The 14,087-nt window shown below is 41.2% G+C and overlaps 1 protein-coding gene across 4 annotated transcripts in view; it reads right to left on the minus strand.

Annotated features, from left to right (window-relative positions):
* The window catches only part of TGFBR3 (transforming growth factor beta receptor 3), a 184,828-nt gene that overhangs the window by 59,433 nt on the left and 111,308 nt on the right, over positions 1 to 14,087 (minus strand). For all 4 annotated transcript variants that reach the window (XM_073234265.1, XM_073234266.1, XM_036997991.2 and 1 more), the window contains one exon: positions 11,141 to 11,278. In XM_073234265.1, the coding sequence (XP_073090366.1) occupies positions 11,141 to 11,278 (138 nt within the window). The remainder of the gene's footprint in view (positions 1 to 11,140; positions 11,279 to 14,087) is intronic.

Genomic DNA, 14,087 nt, shown 5'->3' on the forward strand with positions numbered 1-14,087 from the left:
CTGGAGAGTGAAAAGGGATAGTAAGGCAAAGCAGGGGGTGTGCCTGCTCCCCACCTCTTGCACAGAGATTCTCCCCTTGGGGCTGTTTCCTTCTCTTTCTCCCCTTCCCCAGCAGCCTGCATAATTGTGCTGGTGAAAGTGGAGGAGAAGAGGAGAGTATGGGGCAGATGGAAACAGTAATGACTGTTATGGAAACAAAATAATTACTTGGCTGGAAGAAGAGAGGTCTGTTATAGAAAATAACAACTGCCAAGGATCTGAAAATGACTGAATATGGCAGAGGCAGCATGGGGAGAATATCAGGCTGTAAATTTAAGGTGAAATGCTCCTCTAATGGTCAGTTGTGTATGTCAACTTGGCTTGGCAATAGCCTCCGATTATTCAATCAAACACGAATCTTAGATGATACTGTGAAGGTATTTTGTATATGTAATTAAAGTTCATAATCAGGGGGCTCTAAGTAAGAAAGAGTATCCCAGATAACCCGTGTAGATCTGATCTAATCAGGTGAAAGGTCTTAGTGCAGAACTGAGGCTTCCCAAAGGAAGATGAAATCCCACCTGTGACAGCGGCTTTGGCCCATGCCAGACAGTTCCAGCTGCCATTTCTGACTGCCAGCCCTGTAGATTTATAACTTGCCTCACCTGCCCCCACAATAGCGTAAGTCAATTTGTGACAGTAAATCCCTTCATATCTATCCCCTACTGATTCCCTTTCTCTGGACAATCCCAGACTAACACAGCCTCTGTGAATATTTGATGTAATGGAAGCATACTCTGGCCCAGCAATCATACACCTAAGAACAGTTTGGCAGGGAAAAAGGTTCTAAAGGGCATTTCTTTTGCAGGGGCAGGATGGAGGTGTCACCTTCTGCTCCAAAAATGATTGGAGCCTTCTTGAACTTTGTAACAAGCTCTCAAACTAAAGGTAGCCATGTTCTTGTGTTCATCCCCATTTTCCAGTCTACATTTAACAGTCTCTGAAGACAACCAATGATCTCATAGGCCAAAGCCAGGGAGGTGGAACTGAACACATTTAATGTCAATTAACAGGGAAATAAATGGCTCCCAGAAGGCTAAGGACAGATGCAGATATCAAAGCAGGGTGTCCTGGTGGAGCTGATTCAGGGAGAGACCAGCCACAGCCCAGAGAAACATGTTGTTGGGAAAGAGGTCGAGCATTTTCAAATCCTTACCCAAGTGAAATACAGGCATGACCTAGATCCAAGTACTGAAATATGCCATTCACTTTACACTTTCACTTGCTGAAATGAGACCAGATGGGCAATTCCACACCAGCTCTTCCCTGGGTTAGGTGAATGAGATCCTTATTTGGCTCTATAAATTCAACTCTGAAGCCCAGACCCTGGGACAGTCATTAGCAGCTCCAGGCTGGAGACCAAAGTTAGATGACATTGCAGTCATGACTCTGAGTCAGGTGATATGACTATATAGTCATGAGGTCTCCATTTACCCCTCTGGAAAAAAGGGGGCACCTAGATGGTGTACATTCCTCAGGAGCATAGCCAACTACCTGCCTTGTACTATCTGTCATTGAAGGATAATGGCAGGGATTCCATGTAAAAGGAAAAATAAATCAAGTAAAAAGAGGCTCAAAGCACCTGGGGGAGGTGGTTGTTAATCACTACTACAATGCCTTTTTTTTAAAGGTGTCAGTTACTGTGGCTAACTTCCAACCAGTGGTAGGGAACTGCCAACACTATATCAGAGGCTTCACATGGTGTCTAGGAATACTGCTGCTATTTACAATCAAGTTTGATCAGGACCACTTCCTACATCTAGATCAGAGAAAAATCATATAACCTAAGAATCCTGGGCCAGATGACAGTGTGCAATTAAAATTTAATACCCCTGGCTACACCTACTTGCTCCCATTCAAAGTATAAATTCATTCAATCTCAGGAACAAAATCTGGAATACGTGATATAAAGGGAGAAAGTAGGGGAAATTTAGCTTAAACTACTAATCCCTGTCATTAAAAAATACTTGCTATTATTATTATTCATACTTACTGAGGACTTACTATATGCCAGGCACTATTCTAGGTACTTTTCATGGGTTATGGCCACAACTTAACTTACTAGCTATATGACAAGTTAACCTCTTTGTCAGTCCTCATCTTAAAATGAAGATAATAATAGTACCTACTTCATAGGCTTATATGAAGAGTAAATAAGGTAATATATGCAAAGTGCTTCGAAGAGTGCCTAGCACATGGTACACACTCTAAGTGTTTGTCAGTTATACACATATGTGCATACATATTCTCACAATAGGCTGCAGGAGTTGTCTGACAGACCTATAGTGTGTCAGGCCACAATTCATCTCTCACGACAGAACCATAGCTTTCTTGTCCAAAATGCTAGAAAAGAACGTCAAAACCCTGTTTTCAAGGGTGACTCTGAACATCACTCAGCTGCCTGTATCACCCAGAAACTATAAAATATCCAGAACAGGTTCAATGTGATAAAGATGGGCGGTCTGGAGATCACATGGACAGTGATCACTGTGGGCTTCTGCCAGAGGTGACAGATGCACAAGCCCGTGACTGGGTCCTCATATCACAGCGGTGTCAGTCACCGCTTATGCGGGACAGGCAGCAGCAGACCGGCAATGACTCCCTTGACCCAGGGGCATGAAGAGCCCAAGAGTGCAACAAAGACCCCAGGCCACCTAAGGATACGGTGTTAGGACCTGGGGCAAAAGCAGATCTTGGGATACATGTTCTACCCTGGACAAAGGAACAAGAAAGGCTAAAGAGGCCCTATCCTCCCCTGCAAAAATTAGCTCTCCCTGGACAGGGAGTCAGATGATGGAGGCTTGGGTGCCAGAACTGGGTTGCCTCAAATGAACCCAATGACTCTACCCAGGAAGGAGTCGGGCCATCCTGTGGTCCTTTCCAGAGGTGGGGAATGTAAGCCCCCTGTGGGGAATGCTAACCAAGGGCCTCACCGTCTGCATCTTATGAGAGCACCAAGACACAGCCACCAGCTGTCAAGTCAGCCTCACCAGAATCTCCCAGAAGGCAGATCCCCCACTGTCCCAATTACATGGGAAAATATCCTATAACCTCTCTTATCAAAATGCTCACTTTCTCTATCAAACAGCCCTCTGGAGGCTGCCCACCATGTTACCGAAGGGCACGGAGATGTCATATTTGATATGCTTGCCCAACACTTGGGAAGGGCAGATTCATCAGGCTGCCAGATCAGCCGTAAACAGTAAAGCCTTACTGGCCGTCATGGGAGTCTACATGAAGAAACACCGGCCTTCCTCAGACCTCAGTGAAAGTGAGTTTATTTAACCTCAGTTTACTAATGAAAGTGAAGCCTCCACAGGGCTAGGGCACATGCCTGCACACGGACCGGACGCAGCAAGTCCAACAGAGCCAGGAAAAGTCGAGGCTTAGGTGAACCCTCCGGGGCCGGATGTCTCAATCAGGAAGAGTACACCCCGAGAAACCTCGTAAGGCCAAGGGGCCACTCACCGACAACGTTCACCAGCCTTCACCCAGAGACTTAGGATAAATCTGAGGAAGTCTTTCTAAAACTCTTCCTGAACCAGGCCTGCCAACTGAAACGAACCTGGGCTCCTTCCTGCTCAAAGTGTCACAGAGACATTTAGGAAGGGCTCTCTCACTGCAAAAGGGCCCGAAACTTGTTCCTAGGAAATATGGCAGTTGACTAACCCTAGTTCATAAGAGGATCAAGCTTCTTATAATTAGAGTTCTTATGGACAAGCCACAAAACCAACAGATAAGCAGCCTCTGTAAAAAAAAAAATGCCTGGTACACAACCACTTGGAATATCCCACAGGACACAGTGAGTCATTCCACAAGAGACATTTTAAAAAAAGAAAAGAGAAGAGGAACCAATCATGAAATGTTTAGTTATTTAATCTGCCTTTAAGAGAAAACTCATCTGGGGAAAGACCTCACTGGAAAATCTAAAATGGTATATCCAGACCCCTAGTATGTAGGGGTGACACTTCTGGTTGAGCAAAAAGCTGTCCTTGTGTCCACAACCTAACCTGCCAGCCACATGCTTCTCCTCAGTCAGCCTCACGGAAGGAGTGGCCTTAATTGCATTTGGAAAAAGAAGATTCTCAGTTTCTCCAATTTTCAGGATCTAGAAATGGTACTTACTACACCGAATTGCAAATCCCAGTCTCTTACCTAGCTTTCCTACATAACGGGAGGTTGCACTGAGGGCAGGCAATCCACTCCCTCTCTCCCTGGCTCCTTCATGCCTATCACAGCTATCAGCATCCTGCAGGCACTAAAAGCTGGGTGGGGGATTAATGAACAAATAGATACACTGTCGCACCAGGTATGACAATGTCAGGTTTTTCTAAACATGGCGAGAACTGCCAAACAAGGGACAGGAAGATATTAGAAAAGAGAAAAAACGTTTCCAGAGCTTTAAATGCAACACAGTAGACAATCCAGAAAATTTTTTAAAGTTCCCTCCTCCACAGGCAAACTTAAATGTGAGGTACTCATTGGGCATTTTTGGACACTGCAGCCTCAGTCACACATCACTTGGCCTGGGGAAAAGGAATGCCTGGCTGGCGCTGCAGCACAGGCTGTGTATCTATGTCCCTTCCTAGCGCAGAGCTAAGCACACCATCTGGGGCTATTTAACAACTGATTGGAAATTTTACCTTCTGATTTCCAGTTAAATACTGGGCACAGGAAAACAAACAGCACTTGTTTTTCATGGAGTCTTGTCAGTCATCCAACCTGCAGTGCAAACCAGAGCACTGCCTGTGGTTTGGTGGCAGAAGCCCAAAATATTTGGATTTTTTCCCCTCCCTACCACCCCCCCACACAAGTTTAAGTAAAAGCAATAAGCCAGATTTTGGCAACCCCGCTTCTTCATCCACACCTCCCCCCTTCTCAGAAATACAAAGCTAGTTTTTAAATATTAAGCACGCTTCTGGTATTAATTTACATTTTTCATCAGGATTAAATTTTGATTGGTGTTTAATCTAAAGCCAACAGCACAGAATTGGGTTTCTCTCTTTTTTTTTTAACTGCCCTGCCTTGAAATTTACTTGGATTTGCTGAAGAGGCACTGTTTAAATTGCCATTTTCTGTTTCCAAATAAATTGGCATAGAATATCTAGCAATCATATCATCAAAGAAGCAGAGAGCTTGAAAGCTGGAACTTTATAGGTTTGCTAGTACCACCTCCTCACTTTAGACATGAGGGAACTGAGGCCTGAGCAGGTAAGTGATTTTGTCCAGTGATATAACCAGTCAGTGGCAGAGCCAAGACTGGTACTCAGGTCTCCTGACACCCAGGCCAGGGTGTTAAATAGAAACAAAAACCTGACTTTCCTCTGAGTGGATCTGCCAGATAAAATACAGGACACCCACTTAAATTTGAATTTCAGATAAACAATGAATAATTTTTTAGTATAAGTATGCCCCAAATATTGCATGGGCAAATATTAACTCTGGAAACCCTAACCTACAGACCACTAAATTCTTCCACTCCAACACCTCCATTCAAACACATACACATTTGCATACATTCTTTTCTGATTTTAATGATAAATGGCTGGAAAAAAATACATCACAGCACAGTAATCTGAAGAGTGAGTGAGGCTGGATAAAGCTGCTGCTTTTTTTTTATTAGATTTTCCTAATGTTAGCTCTTTTTTAATTTATGAGCATGCAAAGTAACTAAGCCTGATATTAAAAGGCTGGCCAAGGCCTCTGGATTAGATATTTTATATTAGAAGCCACGCATTAGGGTCTCATCTTGAGAATTTCTGCTTGTCCCAGGGCTCCAAGCCTGTACACCTTGCAGGAGAGAACACTCAGGCTTGGAATACAAATAACACAAGATTTTTGCAAAAATCCGATGGGTATGTGGAACAAAGTAAAAAGATACATTTTAAATTTAGTTCATTGATTTTACAATGTAACTTCCACAAAGAGTGCTACAGCAACTTTTTTTCTAACTTCACTGAGATATAATTCATGTATCATAATATTCACCCTTTTAAACTGTCAATGTGGTAATTTTAGTACATTTACAATTGTGGTATATGCACCACTAATTCCAGAATATTTTTATCACCCCCAAAAGAAATTCCATACCATTAACAATCATTCTCCATTCTAACTTCCCACCAGCCTTGGCAACCACTGAGCTACTTCCTATTGCTATGGCTTTGCCTGTTTGAGTATCTTCCATGGAACCACACAGCATGTGACTCTTTGTGCCATACTTCTTTCACTTGTATTGTTTACAAGGTTCATCCATGTTGTGGTTTATATCAGTACATCATCTCTTTTAGAGGCCAAATAATATTCCATTACATCAATATATCACATTTTAAGTACCCATTCATCAACTGATAGACATTTGGGTTGTTTCCACTTCTTGGTTATTAAGAATAGTGCTGCTACAAACATTTGTGGACACATTTTTCTGTAGACACCTGCTTTGCCCAATTGTTTTCCAAAGCACCATTTTGCAGGTATAAGGGTTCCAGGTTCCTTACATCCTTAACAACACTTATTATTATCTGCCTTTCTTATTACAGCCACCCTAGTGGGTGTGAAGGGGCATTTATTTCATAGTGGTTTTAAATTTGCATTTTCCTACCAACTAATGATATTGAGCATCTTTGCATGTGCTTATTGGTCAAATTTGTTTCTCTTTTGAAGAAATTTCTATTCTAATTGTAGTATTTTTAAAACAATATTTTTTAAAACAATAGTATTGTGACTTGTCCTGGTCTTTTTTTTTTTTTTTAGCAAACTCAGGTTGAAAGTTCAGACATCTATTGCCCAGTTGAACTACCCTACTTCTTTTTCCATGTAAATAATTGCAAAACTAAAAATAAGCTTTTATGATCCTTCTAAGAGATTTTGTTTCAACATGACAGACTGAGAGGCTAGGATTATTTTTACTTCTAATTGCACTGAGGGACAACTTTAACACCTGTTATATTCGCTGGGCCATCCATACACCCTGCAAAAGAAAAACTGTGACAGCTCCATCGCCTGCGGGTGTGTGTGTGTGTGTGTGTGTCTGTGTGTCTGTGTGTCTGTGTGTCTGTGTTGTGTGAGAGAGAGAGACACTCACACTTGAAGACCCACTACTTGACTGTAGGGCCAAAACAATCAGTCTTCACCCCACTCCCATTTCCTAAGTAACCAGAACAATCAGAACAATCAGGAAAAGGAACTGATTTGCAGAGAAAACACAATCCCACTTTCTCCCTGCCTGACATGCTCGCTCATGCCTTCACTGTGCAATCATAAGAAAGACTGGAATGATTTGACAGAAACGCCAGATACTTCTGGTAGACGGTATTGAAGTATAATGTTTTTAGTCACCCTTGGCTGAGAGGTTTTGAGTAACACAGGCCCTGCTAACTAATTATGGAAGGTTTTCTTTTTTAATCTGGCCAGTTATAATAATGATGGGTCAATTTAAATTAAAAGGCCATCCTGACACATGATACCATTACTTGAACTTTTCTCACCACCTTACTTTAAAAAAAAAATAGTAACAACTGCTAAAGTATTATAAATCTACCTAGAAAGTAAAGACAGCTTTAAGATGGTAATACAAACTCTTTAGCATCGTATCAGGACATATGCCTCTTGGACTGAGAATCGAGACCCACCCTCTTTCCTCAGCAAATCCAAGCTCTCTGGGCAGCCTTGGACAGGACAGTGATGGAAACAGCTTAGCCCCTGTTTCTGAAGAGTCCATGGCCCTTTGAAGTGTCTGGATGAAACACTTTATGTAGAATAATGCAGTTATGGGATCCCCAAACTTTAACCCTTCACTACAATAAATGGACACACAGTGCTACCACTGGTTTTCTGTTGAGCAGCAGATCCTTCTGCTCCAACAGCCGTCAGGTAAGTGAGAAGACCCTGATGACTCGAGGACCCTGACATTCATCTCAGGCCACAGAGCAAGGGAGGAGCTCGCCTTCCCTTCTCCACGTCACACACCCTCGGTTAGGGGGAGCTGGCCAGCTTGTGAAGCAGCTTGTCCCACTCACTACCTGAGAACCTGAATGAACAACAGATGTTCCACCATCTCTTCCAGGCCATGAAGAAAGGTACAGATGGGAGAAAACAATTTTCTCTAGAGAAAGCTGGCTGGACAAAAAAGGAAAGTGCAAATCTGTGATTTCTCCCAATGCTGCCTCCCCTGGTTTGGTAATTTTAGGTTTGTCACTTGATCTGCAATCTCCTTACATGGGATCAACTCAAAATAGGTTTGACATTAAACTGTTTACTTACACTATCTCCTTTTTTCATCATTAGTTCATCTTACACTAATGGCCAGAAAGCAGTTCTTATAGTTGAACAAAATTAAAGCAAATATATAATAACTAAGAGTAAGATATTTTCCCTTAAAACCCTCAGAGTAGCAGGTTGAAGACAGAATCCAGAAAGTGATCAGTACAGCTATGATATATGTGGTTCACGCTTTTCATCTGAACTATAGCCCAAAGAATAGGAACTCTTTTCAACCTGCAACTAGCCAAGCTAGATGTTTTATGATTAGAAATCTAAATTCCACATCCTTCCCAAGGGTTCTTTACTATGACGGACAACAAATAGCAATGACAGCGGCAGGTAATGTTCATGAAGTTATCAGTGCCAGGAACCGTACTAAACAGTTCACACTGGGATCTCATTTAATCAAGATAACACCCCAACAATGTAGGGATTATTACTATTCCCTTATTGCAACAGAGGAAGATCAGGCTTAGGGAAGTTCAATAACTTGCTACAAGTTATGGCCTGGATTCACCAGGGCAGGCAAAGCATTTGTTCATAATCCTTCCATAACCTGCTCATGTGGTAGCCTCACATAGTTGATGCCTCATGGACCCACTGAGACCCTGAAATGTGGCTAGTATGCCTGAGAAACTCTATTTCTGATTTTAGTTAATTTAAATTTAAATAGCCACCCATAGCTTGTGCCTACAGTGTTGGACAATACACCTCTGCATGGGCTAAATGTACATATGACATCATGACCATGGCTATTAGACTATCACAAATACCTGCAGTTACACAATGCTGACAATGACTATGAGCATAAGGGAGCCAGTTCAGCATAAGAGTTTACAGAGGCAGACCTGTCTGGGTTTGATAGGCCACTCACTTTGGTTTTGCCAGTATTTGCTCATGATTAGATTCAGATTGTGTGCATGTTTAGCTAGAATATGACATAAATGATGCTGTGGTGTTTCTCAGTTATTATATTTAAAGACACACAATGTCCACCCTGTGCCATCTGGTGAGGTTACTTTTTTTTTTTTTTTTTTTTTTGAGAGGGCATCTCTCATATTTATTGATCAAATGGTTGTTAACAACAATAAAATTCAGTATAGGGGGGTCAACTCTCAATGTACAATCATTAATCCATCTCAAGCCTAATTCTCGTCAGTCTCCAATCTTCTGAAGCATAACGAACAAGTTCTTACATGGTGAACGAATTCTTACATAGTGAATAAATTCTTACATGGTGAACAGTACAAGGGCAGTCATCACAGAAACTTTCGGTTTTGATCACGCAATATGACCTATAAACAATCAGGTCAAATATGAATATTCGTTTGATTTTTGTACTTGATTTATATGTTGATCCCACATTTCTCCTATTATTATTATTATTTTTATTTTTAATAAAATGCTGAAGTGGTAGGTAGATGCAAGATAAAGGTAGAAAACATAGTTTAGTGCTGTAAGAAGGCAAATGTAGATGATCAGATGATCAGGTGTGTGCCTATGGACTAAGTATTAATCCAGGCTAGACAAGGGCAGCAAGACATCCACGGATGCAGAAGATTTCTCTCAAAGCAGGGGGGGTGAGGTTCTGAGCCTCACCTCTGTTGATCCCCAAATTCTGGTGAGGTTACTTTTGATCACTTTGGTAAGGTATATTGGGTAACTCCACTATATATAGTTACTGTTTTTTCTTTTGTTATTAATAAGTAATTTGAGATTATGTAAATATACAGTTCCTCAAACTCTCTCTACCTCTGGTAGATTTAGCATCTATTGATGACTCTTACCTGATGGACTTTTACTATGATGGTTGCAAAAATCAGGATTTTCTAACTTCATCAGTCCTTCTACATTATTAATTAGCATTTTATTATAAAGGAGCTTTCCCTTCTCCCCTTTTTACACATTTATGTACTTATTAACTGTATTGATTATGTATTTTTACTTTCTTCAATGGGTACCTTTTGAGTTTTTAAAAGTGCTCTTGAAATACAAGAGACAAGAAACTATCGATCTGGGCTGAGTCATTAATTAGGCAAAGTTTATTTATTATGCAAGAGAAAGACTATTAACTGAAGACTCTTTATTTTGAGTGCTTTCGGGCAAGAGAAGTTTAAAAGTCTAAGGCACTGAAGTTAAGGACGTTAGCGCGTAGCTCTAGCAATCGACAATGTGAGTTATCACTGCAAAGGGCAGTGCTGCTCATCATCAGACATGATATCATGCCCCAAAAATTCCGTCCAAACAACCCATCAATTTCTCCACAACTAGCAAACTTGAATGTTCTGGCAAACTCAAAAGGACATGATTTACAAATAGTAGGTAATATTTGGATCTTTCCACAAGAGCTGGGTTCCAGCTTTTTTATAAAATACAAATGTTTTCATCTTGGAGCTCACTGTGTCACTTTCTCAACAAACAGATCCTCATATCAGAAATTAGGCCTGCATTATATACAAACAGATGGGGTTGTGCGTATTTATTTTATGGTCAGAGACCACACACCTAGTGGCTATTTACAATATCTGCATTGCTCCTGATGCCCCCAGAGTTGTCACGGAACTGGAGCCAAAGCCCAGGCCACAGAGTACGACTGCAGGTCCTGCCCTAACATCAAACTAGACCTGACTCTCCACCCGCAGGAGAGGACGTGTGAGTGGTTTTCTGCGAATGCTTATCTAGGCCATCCAAACATCACTAAGAGCATACTCCAAATTTAACACACTACAGACTCTGGTATTATTCCAATGAAATAAGCCTTTTAAAAAGCTTGCACAGTTTTTGGGTCATTATATACCCTTGCACTAAGGATCACTTTGGGAGGGTTTCAAACACTTACCAGGAAAAGTCTGGAGACCCCAGTCGCAAGCCTCTCTGTCTTCAGAAGCCAGACCAGAGGCTGTGGGGAGTTGAGCAGGAACACAACAGGCTTGTGGTGAATGTGTACTGAAGAGATGGGATTAAGATGCAGGGTGACCTAGGAAGAAACAGAGGAGAGAAAGGTTAGCACTAGCTTTCCATTAAAATCACTTAGCACAGCATCTGTAATATTTTTTCAGAGTTCACTGTTAAGAGAAACAAGCTATAGACCAGTTCAGATTCTACGGATAAAATACATTAGTTGAACTAGATGACACTGCCAATATTTGACCTTTTTCTACTACAAAAATGACTATATCATGTGGTTCAACACACAGCGATCTCAACTAAAACATGATTCAGCTTCCAGTAATAGTGTAACACAAATAAAAGAACACACCTTTTTCAAAGTTGGCAAAGGCAGAAGAAGTTACCTTCCCTCAAGACTGCTTTATCTTTCAAATCAAATGACTAAGCTGGAAATTGGGGTACAGAATCCCCGGGGCTGTGTCATCCCTCTGGACTGCCGGAGAAATGGCTCTCTTCTCTTCCAGGTAAGTGCCAACCTCTACACAGTTAAGTGAGTTCTGCCAGAGAAAAATGCCAATGACAAAGGGCAAGGGGCTGCCACGGGGAGCTGCTGGTGTTCATCATCCCAGCTCTTCACTGGAAGGGGTTCTCCAAGAAATGAAGCACAGAGAACACGCAGAATAAAAACTGGTTACATATAGCCCTGGGCCAAAAATAAAAGAAAATAAAAAACAGGAAGAAAACCATGAGCTTAGATAGGAAAACAGTGGCCAGTTTTGATAGCAGGTCAAGGACAACTGTAGGTTACCAGTCTTCATTAGCATCAAAAAGCACCTGTGAGGAGAGCTGGAAGCAGTGAGTTCAACAGCCTCCTCCTGGAGTGTACAAGCCAAAGTTGGTCATAGAAAAGTGAAAGGACGGATAAAGAAGGACTGCACAGATGGTTTCATATAAGCATGTCTCCCACTGGCTGTCTCTGCAGACGGTGAAGCAAGGCCCAAGAGTCACATATTTAAACAAGTTGAACTCACCCAAGAGCACCATAATGGGATAAAGGAGGGAAAGGACAAAAAAAGGATTTTAGCTGGAATACACAGACTGAGTGATACACTGGGAATAACAGAACATCCCAGCAATAATCCTTATGAGGATTAAATGGTCTGGATCTCTGATCTGAGTCTACAGAATCACCAGGGAGAGAGGAGTCAAAGCACTTCTATCTTCCCAGTGGCTGCCGCCCTCTTTGACCTCCATGTGTTTTGCTGTAGGTACTGCCTTGGACATCAGTGTCCCTTTCACAGTACACTCTCAGGCCACTGCTAATTAGGCACTAAGCTTTACTTACCTTTCAATACCCATGCCTTAGCGCACAGTAGGCACTCTGTAAATGCCAGCTGGATAGTTCATTTCCTAGTTTTTAAGCCACAAAGGTACTTTGTTCTATGAATAATTTGCACTATAGTATATAATGTCATCTCATTAACTGTTCAGTATGCATGTCTTAATCTCTGAAATACACTGTAAACAGTCAATAAGCAGAGATACGTCTTAAGTTTAATACTGTGCCTAACACAGAGTAGACAATTTTTAATGACTAATTTACCAGAGAAGATTCATAAATTTATGTTACCTAAAAGGCAAAAAAGTGAATATGATAATATATTCAAAGGGATTTAGCAGACTAATTTACAGAAATGTAAAGAAACATGAACAATACTCAAACATTAATGAACTGTTTCTGCAACACAGATGGGATCATTTTTTATATTTGGCATAAGCAAAGTATTAAAAGCAGAGTACTTTTACTCTCAGTTCAGAGTTCATTCACCAACGAACAGTGATCAAGTACAGCTATAGCAAGATAGCATGTTCCTTTACAGACTCTATTCCACAACATTTTGGAGATGCTGTCCATCTCTAGAAATAAACAGATTGATTTCCACTGTAAACTAGAGAAGCTGGAGACAGAGCAGGGATGGAGTCAAACTGTAGCATTAACTAAATAGAGAGATGCACACTACAGAAAGCACCAGGGTACTTGTTCACAATACCTGAAAATTGCTCAGAAATATTCTGTCACTGATAGTACATACCAGTAAAAAGTTCCCAGATTTATTTATTCCAAAACAGTTTATTGAGCACTATAATGGCCCAAAGAATAGCAATGTCTATCCATAGAGGGTACATCAACTCTTTTTCCGATGATCTTCCTTACAGCTCTCAGATGTACAATTCTTGGAACTGTGTAGATAAAATGGTAATAAATATATATCTCAAATGAGCAAGAATTTTTTTTTAATACTTAGGAAATGAAAGGAAAAATATGTACAAGACAGATACTGGCATGCAGGTCCAAAATTTTCCAGATGGTTGAAAGTGTCAAGGCCTGGCTCATACAATCAAGGAAAGATTTCTAGGAGCTACAGCTCAGCTTTCCTGGAAATGACTCCATCTTCAGTATGTGGCAGGGTCTGGCCAACATGAATCTCTGACTCTGGCACATGGGGCCCAGGCAAAGTCCCAAAAACCATTTGGCCAAGAAGAATTCACACTGTGATTGGGAAATTAAAAAGAAAAATCCCCCATCCTTTTTTTAAAAGATCATTTGGCAGGAACAGAGAGTCCCCCAAGCACCTGCTCACCTAACCCCTCAGCAACCCTTCCTCTTCTATCCTTCGTCCACTTGAATAAATGTTGCTGAAGGGAAGAAAAAGGACAACCAAAACAAGCAACAGAAGAAGGGAGGTATAAAAGCTCCAAGAAATGTGGAGAGAACATACTCAGAACATCTCTTAAAGAATTCCTGGCTAAGATGCCTAATTTCTCTCAGGCTGGAAAAAGACAGACAGGAAGAAAGAGAAAGACAGAAAGAAAGAAAGGAAAAAGAAGAAAATCCT

Source organism: Manis javanica, chromosome 4 (genome assembly GCF_040802235.1).
Source record: "Manis javanica isolate MJ-LG chromosome 4, MJ_LKY, whole genome shotgun sequence".
In the NCBI taxonomy this organism is placed as follows: domain Eukaryota; kingdom Metazoa; phylum Chordata; class Mammalia; order Pholidota; family Manidae; genus Manis; species Manis javanica.